At 46.8% G+C, this 19812-nt stretch overlaps 2 protein-coding genes and 1 long non-coding RNA gene across 3 annotated transcripts in view; 2 read left to right on the top strand and 1 right to left on the bottom strand.

The window, feature by feature from the left end:
• DPYSL2 (dihydropyrimidinase like 2) overlaps positions 1-9566 on the bottom strand; it is a 141713-nt gene extending 132147 nt beyond the window's left edge. Inside the window, exon 1 of the mRNA XM_056119123.1 lies at positions 9203-9566. Within this exon, the coding sequence (XP_055975098.1) occupies positions 9203-9547 (345 nt within the window). The 5' untranslated portion in view covers positions 9548-9566. The remainder of the gene's footprint in view (positions 1-9202) is intronic.
• A 371-nt stretch (positions 9567-9937) lies between these two features.
• Positions 9938-13252, top strand: LOC130028358 (uncharacterized). The gene is made up of 3 exons (XR_008793170.1): positions 9938-9989; positions 12585-12666; positions 12997-13252. It is a non-coding gene; the product is annotated as an uncharacterized LOC130028358 (long non-coding RNA).
• A 102-nt stretch (positions 13253-13354) lies between these two features.
• On the top strand, positions 13355-14589 carry PNMA2 (PNMA family member 2). The gene has a single exon (XM_056119125.1). The coding sequence runs from the start codon at positions 13453-13455 to the stop codon at positions 14545-14547; it is 1095 nt and encodes a 364-aa protein (XP_055975100.1). The 5' UTR covers positions 13355-13452; the 3' UTR covers positions 14548-14589.
• The last annotated feature ends 5223 nt before the right edge of the window (positions 14590-19812 follow it).

Raw genomic sequence — 19812 nt, 5'->3', positions numbered from 1 at the left:
AAAGACATACAGGGGTTTGAGAGATAATACAGCAGGTAGGGCATTTGCCTTGCATGCAGTCAACCTGGGTTCGATCTCTGGTATCCTACATGGTACCTCAAGCACTGCCAGGAGTGATTTCTGAACACAGAGCCAGGAGTAACCCCTGAGCATCACAGGGCATGGCAAAATAATAAGAAGACATACTGTGAATGAGAACATGAGTGATGCTCAATAGAATCATTAGTCGTTATAGAAATACTCTTCTATACTGCATTGGATGCTACTTCACACTCACTCAAATAACTATAATCCAAATGGCAGGAGGTGAAAATGAGCATGTGTCACAGAGGGTGTGCAGAAACTGAACAGCTAGTGTGTTGATGGGAAGGTCAACAGTGCAGCCATTGTGTGAAAACAATTTGCAGCTTCTCCAGCACAAGACATAGAACTACCATGGGATCTAGCAATTCCTCTCCTAGGCTCTCCCTCAGAGAACCAAAAACATACGTTTAAGAACCTATATTGGGGTAAGGCATGGGGTGCATTCAAGCAAGTGTTTTGACCCCTATTCTATTTTCCACTCTTCAAAAGAATATTAACAATGGCATTACTATCAGCACCCTAAAGTGGAAACAACTCAAATGTCTGTCAGTGAGTGAAGGGGTGGGGGGAGTGAGAGGGACAATAAATTGGTATCTAGTGTTTTTTTTTAAGGTGGGGGCGTGAGGATGTGACAGCACTACAAAAGTGGATAAATCTCGAAAGCATGTTAAGCCCGAGAATCCAGACACCATAGACCACAGGTTGAATTTTCCTGTTCATGTGAAAAGTCCAGAATAGGCGAAAAAGAAGATGAGAAAGGGAAGTAAATGCAGTGGAATGGTATTGCTTTATATCCAAACCACAAAGTCGACACTGAAAACATGAGATCCAAACAAACTTTAAGATGTGCCTGGAAAGGGGGGAGAGGAGGGGAAAGAGGGGGGTAGGGAGAGAGGGAGAGAGAGAGAGAGAGAAACATGGGGGTGGGGTGATGGGAGGGAACCTTGGGAAATCAGAGCTGGGAAATGTACCCTGGTGGAGGGATGGGTGTTGGAACACTGTATGACTGAAACCCAATAATGAACAGCTTTGGAAGGGTCTATCTTACAGTGATTCAATAAAAAAAATAAGTGAATAAATAAAGATGATGTCTTACCAAAAAAAAAAAAAAAGGTACCTGTCAAGGTGGCAGGCTGGAAGATAGGAGGAAACTTGAGAACATGGGTAGAAGGAAGGGAAGTTGACACTGGTAATGGGATTGGTGCTAGAACATTTATGTCTAAATCTCAACCCTTTTGATCTGTACAAAGAAAACTACAAAACGCTACTTCGGGAAATAAAAGAGGACACGAGGAAATGGAAAAATATCCCCTGTTCATGGATGGGGAGAATCAACATTGTCAAAATGGCAATACTTCCCAAGGCACTGTACAAATTCAATGCAATCCCTATAAGGATACCCACGACATTCTTCAAAGAAATGGAGCAAACACTCCTGAAATTTATATGGAACAATAAGCCCCCACGAATAGCTAAAGCAATTCTTGGGAAAAAGAAAATGGGAGGAATCAGCCTACCTAACTTCAAGCTCTACTACAAAGCAGTAATAATCAAAACAGCATGGTACTGGAACAAAGGCAGAGTTGCAGACCAGTGGAATAGAGTTGAATATACTGACATCTCCTCCCAAACATATAATCATCTAATCTTCGATAAGGGGGCAAGAAAAGTGAAATGGAGCAGGGAAAGCCTCTTTAATAAATTGTGCTGGCAAAACTGGACGGCTACATGCAAAAAAGTGGGCTCAGATCTCTGCCTAACGCCATGCACAAAAGTAAGATCGAAATGGATTTATGACCTCAACATCAGACCGGAATCCATAATGTTTATTGAAGACAAAGTTGGCAAAACTCTCCACGATATTGAAGTTAGTGGTATCTTCAAAGATGTCATGCCACTGGCCGAGCAAGTGAAAACAGAGATAGACAAATGGGACTATCTTAAACTAAGAAGCTTCTGCACCTCAAAAGAAACAGTGACCAAAATACAAAGACAGCCTACAGAATGGGAAAGAATATTCACCAAATACACATCCGACAAGGGGTTGATTTCAAGGATATACAAGGTACTGGTTAAACTACACAAGAAGAAATCACCCAACCCCATCAAAAAATGGGGCGAGGAAATGAACAGAAACTTTCGCAAAGAAGAAATCTGAATGGCAAAAAGGCACATGAGAAAATGCTCTACATCACTAATCATCAGAGAGATGCAGATCAAAACAACAATGATATATCATTTCACACCACAGAGACTGGCCCACATCCACAAGAACAAAAGCAACAGGTGCTAGCGCGGATGTGGCAAGAAAGGGACCCTCCTTCACTGCTGGTGGGAATGCAGGCTGGTCCAACCCTTTTGGAAAACAGTATGGACGATTCTCAAAAAATTAGAATTCGATCTCCCATTTGACCCAGCTATAGCACTCCTGGGAATATATCCCAGAGAGGCAAAAAGGTATAGTCGAAGTGACATCTGCAATTGTTTGTTCATTGCAGCACTCTTTACAATAGCCAGAATCTGGAAAAAACCTGAGTGCCCGAGAACAGATGACTGGTTAAAGAAACTTTGGTACATTTACACAATGGAGTACTATGTAGCTGTTAGAAAAGATGAAGTTATGAAATTTACATACAAGTGGTACTACATGGAAAGTATCATGTTAAGCGAAATGAGTCAGAAAGAGCGGGATAGACACAGAAAGATTGCATTCATATGGGGAACATAAAGCAACAAAACGGGAGACTAACACCCAGGAAGGGCTCAGATTAGTACCAGGAATTTTGCTCCATGACTTGAAGGCCAGCCACATGTGCTAGGTGAGAAGGAAGCTCAGATAGAGAAGAGAGCACCAAATAAAGGGTGTTGTGAAGACCCTCCCAGGGTGGGAGAGACATGCTAAAAGTAGTCTATAGACCAAACATGATTGCCACTCAATGCCTCTCTGGCAAAACACAGTACCCAAAAGAAGAGAGAGAGAACAGGGGGGAATGCCCTGCCACAGCGGCAGGGTGGGACGGGGGGGGGGGGATGGGGGGTGGGAGGGATGCTAGGACCCGTGGTGGGGGAGGATGGGCACTGGTGGAGGGATGGGTACTTGATCATTGTATAACTGAAACCCAAGCACAAAAATTTATAAGTCTATAAGTGTACTTCATGGTGTTTCACTAAAAAAAAATAAACACAAAGATAAAAAAAAATAAAGTTGTAAATTGAAGATATAAAAAAATAAATAAATAAATCTCAACCCTTTTGGAATTGACAGAATTGTGTGTTGGAAGAAATAAAGGACTAGGTTACAGAAAAGGCCATTCATATGCTCATTAAATAGCAAGACGTTAGGAGAGATCCATAAATATTACTAAGCTTCAGTGTCTTTTTATCAAAAAAGAATGCCTATATCAGAAATAAATGTATGTATAAAATAGCAATATCTGGAAAAGATGTTGTGGCAAGTTTTCAAATATATTCTACCTAAAATGTAGGGTTTATAATATAAATGTGCACCCTATAGTTATACAATATTACACAAGTAATAAGGCTTTTCTCAGATAACAGTGGTTCTTCTGGGCAGTGAAAAACCTTCACCTAAATCTAGCACTAACGTCTGAGCCCCATGATGAGAAACACTTTCTCTGGGGACTACTTTTTCCATCTCAGAAAAAGTGATTAATCATTAGGACTTTCATTATGTTTGACATTCAATGGTAGTACACATTCGAATCCATAAGGTGTTGTTACCTTCCCTTCCCTTCGGTTCCCTCTGGTCCCCTGCCCTGCCCTTTCCTTTCTTTACAAAGAAGAGAAAGAATGAATCCATAAGAATATCTGCTTTGGGAGATGAAGGGATAGCACAGCAGGTAGGGCGTTTGCCTTCCATGTGGCCGACCCGGGTTTGATTCCCAGCATCCCATATGGTCCCCCAAGCACTGCCAGGAGTAATTCCTGAGTGCATAAACCAGGAGTAACCCCTGTGCAATGCTGGGTGTGACCCAAAAAGAAAAAAAAAAGAATATCTGGTTTGTCCTTACCAAGGGAAGAAAGTTGCCCAATTTGTGATTATGTTTCAGGGCAAGATGTTGCCCTTGGGAGTTCGTGACAGCAACTCTACCCATCTCTGAGCCACCAAGCAGGAAGATTAGGATATTCAGAACTTAGGGTCTTCTTCTATTCAAGCCTTATGCACCAGGATGGGGAAGTCTATCTCATCCCAAACACAAACTTTACTACCCACAATGAATTCACTGCAGATATAGCCACTGAGCAACTACTTTTTCCAGTCATCAATAACTTATTCAAATTCAACTGATTATAGACATATTATTTTACCTTAAGAAGGAAAGAAATAACGCCACATTCTACAGCATGGTTGAACTTATGCTTAATGAAATCTTCGAGTCACAAAATGACAAATATGTCAGATTTCACTAGTGTGAGATGGCTAGAATAGTCAAATTGATAGACAGAAAGTAGAACAGTGACTTGTAAAACCTGGAGGGAGGTGAGGAATGGGTTCATGGGTTCAGGGTTTCAGTTTTTTAAGAAGAAAGAGTTCTGGTTGCGCATCAGTGTTTTAAGAAGAAAGAGGTCTGCTGCACAATATTAAAGTATCTGATATCACTTCCATGGTTTTACATGGCAAATGTTTTGGTTTGTTTGGGTGTGTCTTCGAACCACACCCACAGTGCTCAGAGTCCACTCCAGGTACCGTGTCAGGGGTTGTTCTTGTGTGTTCTCAGGGCATACTGACCTGTACACTAGCCACTAGCCCTTTGAACTCTCTCCCCTGCCCTCAAACAGCACATTTTATGTTGCATGTTTCACTACAATTAACTTTTCTTTTCCTTTTTTTTTTTGAGGCACTCCCAGAGTTGCTCAGGGCTTACCCCTGCCTCTGCACTCAGGGTCACTCCTGATGGTTCAAACAAGAATTAGCCAAGAGCAAGGCAATGCCTTATACTCTGTACTATCTCTCCGGTCACCATTAACTTTTTTTTAAAAACAGAGTACTCAGAAGTACTCAGTTGTCCCAGGGGCCACTCCCCGGTGATGCTTGACCTAGTGTGAGAGCCTGGCATTTGTGTGCTCAACTGATAACAACAGGGGCCATGAAGGGACAGGAACAAAGCTCAGGGCAGTGCACAGATGAGACATGTGCTCCAATTACTATAATGAACTCTTAAAAAAATCTAACTAGTTATGTTAATGATTCAATAACTATTTGGGAAGTCGAGCATGACCAATAATTATGAGTTGTCAGTATTTTCTTTTCATTTATAAGCATCCCTTTCTATCAGAGTCTGGATGAGTTTTAAGTTTTGGGAATCTTGAACATCCAGATGTTGATATTTGTCTTCTCTTTTGAAACAACACAACCTTCCAGATGCCCTTATGTAGGCTTCCAGCCAAAGTTCTACCATACGTCCTGTTAACTAGACAGTCATTTTGTTGAACAGACTAGTCTATAATCATATAAATATCTCTGAGGACAATAAATGTACTAGTTAGTCACATAAGAGTTGGATGATTTCAGTCACTGGGATTTCTCTCTAGTTAAGATTAATACAAAGAAGGGACTTTTTTAAATGGGAAATGAGTAGACAAAGGGGAAGAGAATGATTTCAGAACTAGCTACTTTTAGAGGGGAAAATACGTAAGGGCCCTTACCATCAAAATAGGCTGGAGATACTATCGAATAGTAAGAATACAGCAGAGAAATTGAGCACCAGCTTGGGGAAGAAGAAACTTGGGGAGTGGAGATGGGGATCAATGAACAGATGGGAATGTCAGAAAGTGTTTTACAGCCGGGATCACCCTTGGCCTCAGCATTTAGAGGGCAGAAGAAGAGAGAAGGAAAGAACACAAGCTGGAGTAGGGGTGGGGGAGAAAGAGGAAGAGAAAAGTAATGGGCAAACAAGGGTTGAGGCTTCTGTTAGATGTGATGTGGGAGAATGTATAGCTGTCTATCCAAACACAGACTCAATACTGAAAACATAAGATCTAAGATGCAACCACCAGAACTCTGTAATGTGCCTGTCAAGGTGACCGGTAGGGGTTGAGGGTGGGGATAGGAATATGGGAACACTGGTGGCGGAAGGCTGACATGGGTGGTGTGATTGGTGTTGAGAAGCTACATCCCCAAAACTCAACTATCAACAACTTTGTAAATCATGGTTCTTTCATTAAATTTAAAAAGTTACAAATAAAAAGAGAAAGCATTTTACAGACTTATTGTATTAACATGACTATTGACACTTCCCTAGAGAGGTGGAAAATCATTACCCTACTTCTCTAGTCAGCAGCATGTTTTCTGCTGAGAAAACTACCTGAAATCCTTTGGGGATGGATGCTCAGGTCCGTTTCCCTAGAGAAATAGGTGGGTTGGTTAACTCATAACTCAGAAGGAACAGAGGAGATTCTCAGAAGCAAGGGTGAAGGCTGAAGTCCCAGTAGTCTTATATATGAGAGAATAAAGTCAATAATGCATCCTTTCTGTACTTTCATGAGGCCCCTCCTAACCAGAGCTACTAAAACCAATCCCCTTTGAATACCAAGGGAATAAAGTTTTGGAGGAAGTGTTAAGGAGCCAGGATCCACCCCTCTTGTCTCTCCCACACCTATGCTTCAGGTTCCCAAATGTAATACTGAGATGCTGGCAGTCATCCCATTTATTAGTTATTAGCTATGTCATGGCTACTCAATGCAGTCAGAATGATGCGTCAACTGTGGTTTTGTTTATTTTTTTGCTTTTTTTTTTTTGCTTTTTGGGTCACACCCAGCGATGCACGGGGCTTACTCCTGGTTCATGCACTCAGGAATTACTCCTTGCCATGCTTAGGGGACCATATGGGATGCTGGGAATCTATCCCGGGTCGGGCCGCATACAAGGCTTACCCACTGTGCTATCACTCCAGTCCCTCAACTGTGGTTTTGGAAATTACTATTACTATATACATATACACCCAAATTCCTATTCTCTCTTCTATAAAAGAAAATATTCATACTCTATAAGAACTGAAATTCTCTTATGACTGAGAGAAAAATTCCAAACAACACCCCTTCTGTGATAAGGCAAGATTTAAAACTTAAATTTGGAAATAAATGTAGAAAGGGCTTGAGAAAGAACCACCACTAGTAACCCACTGAAATAAACCTGGATTTGTTAAGGTCAAACTTGCCAAGGGTTTTGGATGGGTAGTTCCTCTTCAAATCTCTCCTTCCATGAGTCCTATATTTACAATTTAGGAATTTCTATTAAATGTGGGGAATACTTTTTAAAAAGCTCTGATGAACAAATATCTAAGTGTCAAGAAAGGTGATGCCCTTCAACCCAGTGAAAATTTATCTTTCAGATGTAAATTGTGATTTGCTCCATCGTTATAGGAATGCATCCTCAATCTCTGCCATCTGAATGACTTATTTGTAAATCTCATCCTTAATGTCCAGGCACCTCACTGCTCACATTAGAAGTGCTTGTACAACTTGCTGAAGATGAGGCTCCTCACATAACTATGATGCGATATGGTTTTGGCCCTCACCCAATATGTATTCATATATGGAAGTATTTTACATTCAGCTTTCAGGATGCTGCGTTATTAGAAAATTTTACTCCGAATGTCTGATCACTTGAAATAAAGGTGAGTTTTTGTATTAGGATTCTTCTGCTTGAATGAGAATGAAATATTATAGCTGATGCCACCCTCTATGAATAAATCAGAAGCCAAGGAGGAGGATGAATTAAGTCATTAGGAGCCCCTATCAGAAAATGACTGCAGTCTCTCTTACAGTTGATCACATGAAAGTCTACATCTGGAAACCACTATGCCACTTCAAGAAATAGTTACATGTTTTAGCCATGCTTAACAGTCCACTGTCCATGCAGGAGCTGAGTGCAGATAAGCATTTGTGAAATCACTTAGTAAAGATGTAGAGACCACTCCCTACTACTCTGGAAGCCCCTTAAAGAAGAAATCACCTTGGACTTTTTTTTATAGCTAACCTTCCTCCAGCTCCACAAGGCCCAGCAAACAATGGGCCTTCAACATGCAACCAGCCACTGACTGATATGTTCACCAAAGCACGTGGGCAAGAAAGAGAAAACAAGTGTTAAAACATTTCACACTGTAACTCGTCCGTGAAGAAATAATGGCTGGGGGAATGAAGGTCACCCTGATTGAAGAAAAAAATGTGGTGTGAGAAATCATTGCACTTAAAACGCACACTTGCTATTTGTCAGAGCTGGCATTTTCTGCTGTCTGGGATTACCAAATTGGCCTCCTTTGTTTCCCTGCTGTAAGGCACAGGGCTTTCTGTCTTTGACGGTCTATTCCCTTCCTTTCCTCCCTCTGAACGTTAACCATGCGCTGGGTCCCCCTCTCCAAAGCGCCTCCCCAATAACGGCGAGGGGAGCGCTCGCTCCGGGAAGCCCTGGCTTGCGGTACTTAGAGGAACTTTGTTCTCCACCTGGGCTATAGGGGAGCGTCTGGGTTTCCCGGGCGTCTCCACCGCCTCTCGGTCTTCTCACGCCGCCCGCGCCGACTGCCAGCAGTGGAGGGTTGGCGAGATGCTCCCGGGCGGTCCAGGGAGGCGCTGACCATGGTGCTGGCCTGGGCGCTCGCCCCCGAGTGTGGGGTGGGGTGCGGGGGGAGGGCGCTCGAGGAGGCGTGGTGCGGCGTGCACAGGGCGCGGCCGAGAGCCGCCGTCGGAGCCCCCAGCAGCCGCCCGACCCCCGGGGGAGCCCCCGGGTCCCTCGAGGCCGACCCTCCACGGCGCGCTCCGGGCTCCAGCGTGGAGAGGAAAAAGGGTGGGGCACCCGGGCCCCGCTGCCCTCCGATGCCGCCCGGAGGACTCGAGAACCGATCCGCAGCCCATCCCCACCGCACCCTGCCCGACTGGGGCCCCTCCTATACCCGCGCCCACCCCCCAACACCCCGTGCCCAGGCCCGGGGAGGGGCGCACACAGCCTCCCACCGCCCAGCCCCAGCCGCAACGCGCCGGGCGCAGGGAAGAGGCGGGAAGGGCGGGGTGCGTGTGCAGCTGCGGGAGGCAGTATTCGAGGCGGGGCGGGACAGCGGGCACGCGGGGACCCCCACTCCCCAGCCCCCGCCCCCAGACCCACCTGGTCGTAGATGTTCTGCAGGGCTTCCTTGCCCGAGGCCCGCCGGATCTCCACCTTGCGACCCGATTCAACAGATGGCTCCCGCCGGCCCTGGCGCGAGTAGGGCGGCTGCGGGTCGGGGCCCAAGTGGGCGACGTCCCGCTGCTGAGCCACCACCTGCCCCGAGCCCCGGCCCACCGACAGCGAGTCGAAGTCGATGGTCTTGTTCTCCGAGGACCCTTCCACCGGGCAGAACATGCCACAGAATTTCTGCCGGGGTTTGGGGCTGCCCGAGCCCAGGTTTTTAAAAAAGGCAGGGACCTCTTCGTCCTCGGTCGCCTTCCCGGACGCCTTCCTCTCGGCCATGGTGCGGAGGGTCCTCTCCGTCCGTCCGTCTGCCCGTCCGTCCGTCCGTCCGCCCGCGGACCCCCTAAGCCTGGCGGTCTCGTGTGCACAAACCCTCGGCTGCTGCCGCGGCCAACGCGCTCTGCCTACCGCAAGGTGCACAGAAAGGAAGGCGGGGGGCGAGCCGGCTCCCCACCCCTCACGGGCCCTCCCCCTGACCCCGCTTCCCCCCCACCTCCCCGCCCAGCCCACGCCCCGCGCCGCGAGCTCCGCCGCGCTGCAAAGTTGGGTCTGGGCTGCGGCGGCGCGAGCCCGGGAGGCGGCCAGTGGCGGGCAGCGGCGGGCGGGCGGGCGCTGGGAGGCGCCGCCTGCAGCGCGGGGAGGGGGCGGCGGGCGGCCCCGCGCTCCGGAAGTGAAGCGGTCGGACCCCGGGCGAGCGCACGGACGCGCGGCGGGCGCCTCGGTGAGTCCGAAACCCCGAGACCCCCCGGGCGCGGTCCCCGGACCCCCCGCCGGCCGGCCCTCTCCCAGCCGCATTGCGGAGGGGGTCTGGGGGTCGGAGGGCTCCCTCCTCCCCCCCTCCCGTGGTGGGGGGCGATGCTCGGGAAGGCGCGGGGAGCCGGGGACGGACAGGACACTGAGGATGGGGGCGATGATCGGGCACGCCTCGCGGACAGGTGCAGGCCAGACGGGGCGCGGGGCACCAGAGCTTCAGTCCACCCCACCGGGCCTCGGTGGGAGGCGAGAGGGACCTCCCCGGTGTGCGGTGATGAGGGAGGAGCGGGGGCGCACAGCTGGACCGGCAGATGTGCAAAGGGGAATAGCACACGCACAGGGAGGGTGGGCTAGAGAATACCAGGGGTCCGCTGTGCGTGCAGAGCCGCCTGCTAATTCCAGCTCCTGGCCTCGACTTACTACTCCCCGCCGGAGATGGTGCAGACCTGAGCTGCGGCCTAGTGAAGGAGCCAAACCCCGGGGGGGCGCATTAGACTATCTGGATTTGGTGTCTTCTCCCCACCTCCCAAATATATGTAAATAAATAGAAAGCAGAGGTGGGCGAAGAAACAGCAAGTTGAAACCCACTCCCCCACTTTTTCAGCTCCGTGGGGTGCATGGGCGCCCTCCTCGCTGCGTCCCTCCCCCGCCCCTGTTGCGCACTGCGCCAGAAGCGCGGGGTTTCCCGGGTCCCCGGGAGCCGCCTGCGGGGGGATGGGGGAGCCTTGGCAACGCGACTGCCTTGCGGGGCTTGGAGGTGGGGTGCTGGATGTGACCGGGCGCCTTGGACCGTGTAAGGCCAAGCAGAAAATGGATTTGTGGGGACTCGGCCGGTGGGTGGGCTACCAGGAGGCAGATTGACTTGGGTCATCTCATCTTCGAGGGGTCTTTCCGGCGAACTCCCACCCGACGTTCTTTGCCCATGTCGGAGGCTCCCGCTGACGACTCACAAACCTTTCCCCATCCATCCCAAAGTGTGGCCGAATCCCGCAGAAATGAAGCGGATCCTTAGGCCGCTGGAGGGGGAGCTCTGAGCATGCTCAGAAAGCAGGGTGGGTTTCGTCTGGGCTCTTTCTGGCTCTGGGCAGTGCGACCAATCACTCGGGCCCATTGTCCGCCCTTCCACCCCGGAAGGGGCAAATGCGGGTACCAGACTCCCAGCCTTAGATCTTGAGTTGTAGTTTGATGAACGGTTTGAGATTTGAGACAGCCCGTCACAGTTGGGAGGCGAACCCACCCAAGAGGAGGGGAGGGAACCCCAGATGAGAGGCGGAAGGGGAGGACTAGGCTACTCAGCTGGTGGATGGCGGCCACAGGCTTTCGGTCTGAGCACCGGATGTGCTTCACAGCCTGTAAAGTTCTTAAGGATGGAGAGGTAGTACAGTGGGTGGGGCATTTGCCTCGCACACAGCCATCTGGGTTTAATCCTCAGTACCCCATTTGTTCCTGCGAGCACGGAGCCAGAAGTAATCCCAGAGTACAGCCGGGTGTAGCCCAAAAAAGGGGGGGGAAAGCCCTTTGTCCACGTGAGTTCCTTCTATTTTTTGCTCCAGTTTTATGCTAAATCATCAGCATCACTTTCCAGGGTGAAAACTAAAAAAGTTTCTTCTTTCCAGCTTGTCTTTATGTGAGAAAATACAGGATTTCTGCACACTTGCCATCCCCAAATATTTCCATCCCTAGCCCCCGCTGTGTATCGAGGACATGATACACTGTTGCCAGTAGTTTTAGCTGAAGGTCAGATTGCATTTGGGATTTTCTTTGGAGGAAGAGCCACCCCAAATAACCTACCCCCAATTCTGTAGACCTTAGAGAGGTTTCTTGCTGAGCCTTTTTCATTTGATGCCTTTTTCATCTCGTTTTCCTCTAAATATTAAAAGGGGATGGGGGAGATATTCCACTTCTCAGAAAGGACTGCCTCCTGTGTGGGCTGGAGTGGTCACTAGGACTGCTAGCTCAGCGTGTGATTCAGCATCTCCCTCCTGGCCCCGAACATCTTGTACAAATATTAGGGGACTATTCTGCAGTGGGAGCAGCGTCTGTGGCACATGGACCTCACTCAAACGTATGACACCCACACACAGGCCCATAACATATACTCCTTAACAGTTATTAGGACATTCTAGGAATTCTTCCTCAAGCTCTTCCTAGAGGTGCTTCCTCTCCTTTTTCCTCCAATGACCCCTTCAAGTTCAAAGGCGATGATGAAAGTCCCATTTGTAGCAAAAGAAAAACTTAGATGTGCCTTTGCAAGTCCTGAGTAGAAGTGACAAAAGAGAATCAATTCACTATTCTAACATACTTAGTCCTGTACAATATTTCATTACCATACCCCATAGTTGTTATGCCTGTACTGTTATGTTATTAAGTTTACATTTGTATAACATTATTATTAAATGGCTTAAAATATTTCATTTCGAATGGGCTTTTGAATCAAAGAAGTGAAGCAACTCAACATTGTTTAGTAGATTAAAATTGTGAGTCATTTTTTAAACTGTGAATTGGTGGTTTGTCACTGGATATTTTCAAGTCATAAAAATACACTATTATTTATGTGTAACAGGGCAGTTGACTTGGCTGGAGCTAAGACCTTGAGCGGCCATTGTGAAGTTGGGTGACACGTTTCTCTACAAGAATCTGCAAAAGTAAGCTCCTTCATTCTCGGGGAACATTTTAGAACCATAATCCAGGTACCTCGCTCCATGTCTTGATTTCATTCTTCCTTGGGAAAGAGGCTGTCCCTCGTGGGGTCTCTAACAGACATCACTAAGTCTGATGCATAAATGGTAGAGAAGTCATATTGCAGGAGGAGGGGCCCTGAGAGAAGAAAGTGTGCCTGGAAGCCAAGAGGGGATCTGATGGAGCAAGATATCCTGTGAGACAGCGCCCCCAGTCATTCACCCATTCCCCTCCCAAATGAGTGACTCGGTGGGCAGGAGAGGACTCTGTGGTAAAAATGACCATTGTTTCCCTAGGAGTCCAAGCCACTCTGCTGTGAGACTTCTCTCCAGGAGTTCCGGTGCCAGAGTAGAAGGTGTTTTCCCAGTGTCTAGAGAGAAGCGACGAGCGGGATCCGAGACTGGTGAAAGCAGCTCCTGAAGGTGCGTCCGCCTTGCTTGACGGTTCATCAGCATAGCACAGCTGCTCATTCAGTGAGAAAAACAGCAGCCACAGGCCGTGGTGCTGTCCCCAAGGCATTGTCTACACACCTTGAGACTGAAGGGAAGCGCTGAGTTCTTGCCACGGGGCAACTCCAGGTGTTGGCCTGGAAGACTCTGAGACTTTGTTGTAGTGACTTGACCTAACCCCATTCACTGGTGGGCTTTAAGCTTAGGTGCTCACCCGGCGTAGTCTCCATCCTTACACGTGCCCATCTGCGCCTCTAGTGAATTGTTGCCCATAAGGTTAGAGGGAGGGAAAGCCTCGGGAGGATGGCCGTGGCACTGCTGGAGGACTGGTGCAGGATCATGAACGTCGACGATCAGAAATCTCTGATGGTCACGGGGATCCCGGTGGACTGTGAGGAAGCTGAGATTCAGGAGGTTTTCGAGGAAACTTTACAATCTCTGGGCAGTTACAAGCTGCTTGGCAAAATATTCAGGAAGCAGGAGAATACCTATGCCGTCTTATTAGAGCTACTGGAAGATACTGACGTAGCCCTGATTCCCACTGAGGTGCAGGGGAAAGGGGGGGTTTGGAAAGTGGTCTTTAAGACCCCTAACCAGGACATGGAATTTCTGGAAAGACTGAACCTCTTTCTAGAAAAAGAGGGACAGACCGTCTCAGGGATGTTCCGGGTCCTTGGGTATGAAGGAGTGTCTCCAGCTGCGGTGCCTCCTGTGTCACCAGAGTTATTGGCCCAGTTGGTGGGACAGGTGATAGCGCATGCCCCTCAGCCTCTGCTCCCCATGAGGTACCGAAAACTGAGAGTGTTCTCGGGGAGCACTGTGCCTGGCCCCGAGGAAGAGCCCTTTGAAGTCTGGCTGGAACAGGCCACTGAGATAGTTAGAGAGTGGCCTGTAGCAGAGGCAGAAAAGAAAAGGTGGCTGATGGAGAGTCTGCGTGGTCCTGCCTTGGACCTCATGCACATAGTGCAGGCAGACGATCCATCCATAGGTGTGGAGGACTGTTTGGAGGCATTTAAGCAAGTGTTTGGAAGCCTGGAGAGCCGCAGAACCTCCCAGGTGAAGTATCTGAAGACCTATCAGGAGGAAGGAGAGAAAGTCTCCGCCTACGTGTTACGGTTGGAAACGCTGCTCCGGAAAGCGGTGGAGAAACGGGCTATTCCCAGGAATATTGCAGATCAGGTTCGCTTGGAACAAGTCATGGCCGGGGCAAGCCTTAGTGAAGTTCTTTGGTGCAGGCTTAGGGAAATGAAAGACCAGGGCTCCCCTCCCAGCTTCCTGGAACTGATGAAGATCATACGGGAAGAAGAAGAGGAAGAGGCTTCTTTTGAAAATGAGAATGCGGAAGAGCAGGAGGAGGGGGATGGTTATGGCCATTGGGACAATGAGTCGGATGACTGAAAGCCAGGTCAGGAATCTGCCCACAGCCTTTGACCCTGAAATATTTGCCAAGCTAAGGCCCTGACATTAAAACAGAATTTGTTTTCTTTAATATACACAATCAATCAAAAAAAATTCAAACTGGGTCTTGACTCTTCTTTCCAAGAAAAAATATCTTGGACCCCACATTATATGACTATTAAAAGAATATATGTGTTTAAGAATAAAAGATATAAGGTCACTAATATGTGATCTTAAGCATAAAAAATCTAAAATGGGCCAGAGGTAGGAGAGGCTAGAAAGATTATTCAGTGGGCTGAGCACCTGCATTCAGGCAAAAGGCCCTGGGCAGATGCTCAACACCACACAAGGTCTCCCAAGCAACACCTGAATCAACCCTCAAGAACTGACCAGGAGCAGCCCTCAAGCACTGTGAGCCCAAAACAAATAAAAATAAATTTGAAACATGCATCAAGTCACCCCAAAACAAATCAATCTGAAACACCTTTAAGTCTTCTAAATAGACCAAAGTTCACCTACCCTACCATAGAAGAATTGATATAAAAATATACATATATATATTTTGTTATGTATTCAAAATCTAATCTTTTAGACTTATCAGGTATATTCCTTCCTCAGTCAATAAATTCTCTCTGGAATCTTTAGAAATGTGAGGATTGTACAGGAACTTAGCTGTCATAAACTTTCGGTCACGGGCCATGCTGTCAGGAGCTCACAGTCCCATTAGGAATAGGACCTTGACATCTGAAAAATTTAAATTATCTCCTGTATGAAGTTCCCAAGGCCCATGAAAGTGTCATTACCAGACAAATGCAACCATTTCTGCCTTGAGATGGCTTAGGAAGCACTCCTCTCTCCTCCCTCTTTCAGGCTAGGAATTGATTAGACAGTTCCAGGCATCATTTCTTCCCAGAAGACATGAATGACTCAGGCAATCCATGCTTTGAAGAGGTACAGGGAGAAAGAGGTAAACGGCTGGACAGTAGAGTAGATCAGACTGGAGAGTCAGGTTGTGCCGGTTATGTGTGGATTTAGTAAGCTGGTTGGTGTGTGTGTGTGTGTGTGTGTGTGTGTGTGTGTGTGTGTGTGTGAGAGAGAGAGAGAGAGAGAGAGAGAGACAGTAGCAGAGAAGAGGAAGAAAACTTGCATTTTATTGAGGAAGTCCCATGCACGAGGTGCTTTATGTTTATCATTCAATATACAGCAACTCCGATATGGTAAAATGTTTGCTCTTTTCAAAAGGAAAAGGCATGAATCTCCAATAGGTTAAGGGCTTTTCTCAATATCAAAATGCTTAACAATTGGCGGAACCAAGTAAAAGTTCAGAACTTTCTGACTCATGCTCACCTGCTCCCTAATCATAATTTTTGAAACGTGTGAAGCAGTTTCATCTTTACAGTGTACTTTAAACTCTTTAAACCTCTAATAAATGATAGGTAGACTCAAGTGTCTTTATCTCCAAATTTTAACACATTGACATTCATCAACAGGTTCCTTTTTCTTCCTAGATTGACTTATTTTAAGCAGACTATGGAAGAAAGATTTCCATGCAACAGCTGAACTCATAAGCAAGCTTCTTGATATTAGTAAGAGATGAAAGAGGCTATAGTGCCTAATGGCTGTTTCAATCAGGCCCGTGCATGTCTTGTGATGTCAAATGTGTAGCTGAATGTAAATGAACCTCATTGAGTTACCAGATATGTCTCCATTGCAATTGATGTCTAGCATAAACAAGTTGCTTAACTTCTCTAAACACCAGTTTCCTTAAGAGAAAAAATGGGAAGATAATAGAGGGTGGATGTTAGGATCAAAGACTTAATGCCTTTAAAGCACTGAGCATGGTGTAAGTCAGTGGAACATAGTAAGCCCTTAAGACATATTGCTTCTTATCTGCTCAGTGCATGCTCTCTCGAATGTTCTTGCAGTCCTGCAGTGGCCAATAAATATGTAATCTGTCTGACGCACTGTGATAGCATTGCATTAGAAAAATGTTAATAGCTTTTAATATAAGTTTCAGTACTTTGTGTCTGTTTAGTGATTCAATTTTGAAATAATGATTTATTCTTTCTGATCATGGATAATTTTAATTGAAGAATATGTTAAAATTGTAAGGAAAGCATTTTCTAACCATTTGTGATCATTTATATCAAGTGATATTTTTCAATACTATTCGACCAAAGTGATAAAAATCCTCATCTTACACACCTTGATTTTATGTGGTTTTGTATTCATAAAATGGTTCATTTTCCTCATTGATTATTAATATACACTTAAGTGTTATAAATGTTATATAATAAAATAAGCGCTTATAAAATTTGTGGAGTTTTTTCTATTTTATGTATTCTGGTTCCAAGTTATTGCGTGAAGAAGGCATTTCATTACTTTTTAAAAAGCCTTTCCTAGGTAAGTTTAGAAAATAAGACTAAAGTCAAAAGCCAAGAAGCCCTCAGCTTTTCTACACAAGAAAACCTGAGAGCAAAATGGGAGTTAAGAGCACAGGGGCCTTGTCTCTAAGGATGAGTGAGATCTCAGTGCACCCATCAGCAGTTTCCCTTTGAAAATACATGACAACAGATGGGAGCCAAGTTCCTCAGAGACCTCCCACTCCTTTACTTAAGCAAGTAACTGTACCGATAAATTCACAACTCTCTATCTGCCCAGGGTGAAATGACCAAACATATTTTACTATCATGTTTTAGTCCTGTTTTACTCTCTAGATGTGAGAGATTTTTTGGTTGTTTTTTCATTTTTTTTTTAATTTATTTTTATTGAATAACTGTGAGTTACAAAGATATTTGTGATTGGGTTTTAAGCATACAGCATTCCAGCACCAATCCCTTCACCAGAGTCCCCAGTTTCTCTCTTGCCCCAAGCTGCCTCTGCTTGGCCCATTTCCCCCGCAACAATCCTAGTATTCCTTACCTAACTCAACCAACCCCGACACCTGCCCCAGTGGCAAGCTTCCTACTGAAGATCAGTTTTGCTCTTCATTTCTGTTGCCTTTGGGCATTCGATGTTCCCCCAGGAAGTTTCCTCTTATCTCTGAGGATTATTCCATTGTGTATATGTTCTATAGTTTCTTTATCCAGTCTTCTAGATGTGTTGAGAAAAAAATTCTTCTTGCCTGTGACCCCTGGAAATTGCTTTTCTTCCTTGCTCTGCAGAGCCTTGGGAGCACATTCTTCCCTGGTCTAGATACAGACCTGAAGGGCATTAGAAATGAGTTTCCTGTGGGATCCCCAAACCCTTTCCCAATCCATTGAGTCAAAACTTCCTAGGAAGGGCTGGAATGATAGCACAGTGGGTAGGGTGTTTGTCTTGCATTCAGTAGACCCAGGTTGGATCCCCCACATCCCATATGGTCCACTGAGCACCACCAGGAGTAATTCCTGAGTGCAGAGGCAGGAGTAACCCCAGAGCATCAATGTATGTGATTCAAAAAGAAAAAAAAAACCCTAGGAGACTAGTCTAACTTAATGCTGTAATGTGTCTGGTTCTGATCTATGAGAACAAAGGCCCTCAAGATTATGTACCCAGGTGCTGAAGATTACTTTTGACTCAGTCTTTTTTGACAATGGGGTCACTTTCCATCTCTGCTTATACCAGCCAGTCTGAACAAGCCTCTTCATTCAATTACTGTCCATCCTAAAAACAAAGACTCTGACCATCAGTTTCCCCTTTTCCTATTTCGATGCTGCATTGTGCTTTCTCTCCAGTGCTAATCCTTGAGACCCTCAGAGAAACCTACTCAGTATTCCATGATGGCTTCAACTAACTCACAAATGTTACTAGCTTTTTCAGAATTCTGTCACCATATTCCTTCATTGGATGCTGATTCTGGTTTTCTGCTGCCCTCAAGTCCCATGGGTGAAAACCACTCAGTGTCCGCCACCTCAAGAGAGATTGTGGTAGTGTTTCTTTTGACCTGTCATAATCTCCCCTTTCAAGCACACTTGCCCCACCACTCACCGTGAGGTCTTGACAAGCCTGAACAGAGCATTAGCAATGGAGCCAGGAGAAGGGCTTCGCAAGACTGAATTTGGCTAGGTGTTACCTAAGGTGGCAAAGAAGAGGGAAAAAAAGCATGTGAGGAAGAAAATGACAGCACATGTGCCAAGTCCAAGGGAGTCCAATGTGTCCAGACTGGAAAAGCAGAGAGGGTTGGAGGTCAAGGTCTGAAGGGGCTTGCAAAGGAGCCTGCAATTGAAACTGCAGCGGAGTAAAAATATCTGACACAAGTGTTGTCAGACATTCTCAAGGAGTTCTTTGGTTTTAGTTTCAGTTTTGATTATTTTGAAATAAATCACTGTATCACTGTCATCCTGTTATTCATCAATTTCCTCAAGCAGGCACCAGTAATGTATCCTTCATCCTAACCATGAGATTTTAGAAAGTGCCACATTCGAGGTGCTTTCAGGGTCAGGAGAATAAGACCCATCATTGTTACTGGTTTTTGGCATATTGAATACACCATGGGGAGTTTGCCAGACACTGCCGTGTGGGCAGGATACTTTTGGTAGCCTGCCAGGTTCTCCAGAGTAAGAACTAGATAATAACGGGGGTATGGTGCCACTAGCAGGGTCAATCTGTACCTGTGATGTGAGTGCATCAGCAGCCTCATGGCGCCTTCAGACTTCCAGATACCCCAAAATTGCTGCTGTGCCTTTGGCCAGACCCCCAAAAACTTGGGGCAAAGTTTACCAAGAAAGTAAATGGCCAAAAGTTAGGTATGTGGGAAACACCCACAAACCACCTCTGGCTCAGCTATATAATTGGAGGCATGGCCTCTCTGGTTCCTGATTGAACTGCTTAATGGCCATGATCCCAGAGACTCAGAAACAAATCTCGAAACCCAGCAGCTTTTGGCAGAAATGTGTCCGGTCCCTGCAGCAGGTTACCAGTGCTGGGCCAACCCAGGTGGGAATAGGTTTCGTGACTTGGCCTGTTCCCCCTGGCGGCCTGGTGGCCGTCATCCTCCAGAGGCCACTGGACAGTCAGGCTTGGGCCCGCAGTGACGAGACATTTTGGGCCTCATGGGATGGGGGTGGAGCCGGGCCTGTCCTCCCCACCCCAACGAGACCCCAAGTCATCGCCCACAAACGGCCTCTCTTGCTCCTGATCAAGCTTCTTAACGGCCATGATCCCAGAGACTCAGAGACAAATCTTGAAACCCAGTGGCTTTTGGCAGAAATGCATCCGGACCCCACAGTATGTTACTATCACTGGGCCACCCCAGGGGGGAAAGGGTGTTGTCACTCCGCCTGC

Source organism: Sorex fumeus, unplaced genomic scaffold, assembly GCF_029834395.1.
Source record: "Sorex fumeus unplaced genomic scaffold, SorFum_2.1 ptg000039l, whole genome shotgun sequence".
Lineage (NCBI taxonomy): Eukaryota > Metazoa > Chordata > Mammalia > Eulipotyphla > Soricidae > Sorex > Sorex fumeus.
This window is presented reverse-complemented; position numbering and strand designations above follow the sequence as displayed.

What these genes read in the sequence shown, in the direction of transcription:
- PNMA2 (XM_056119125.1), top strand. Translation starts at nt 13,453, where the DNA reads ATGGCCGTGGCACTGCTGGAGGACTGGTGCAGGATCATGAACGTCGAC.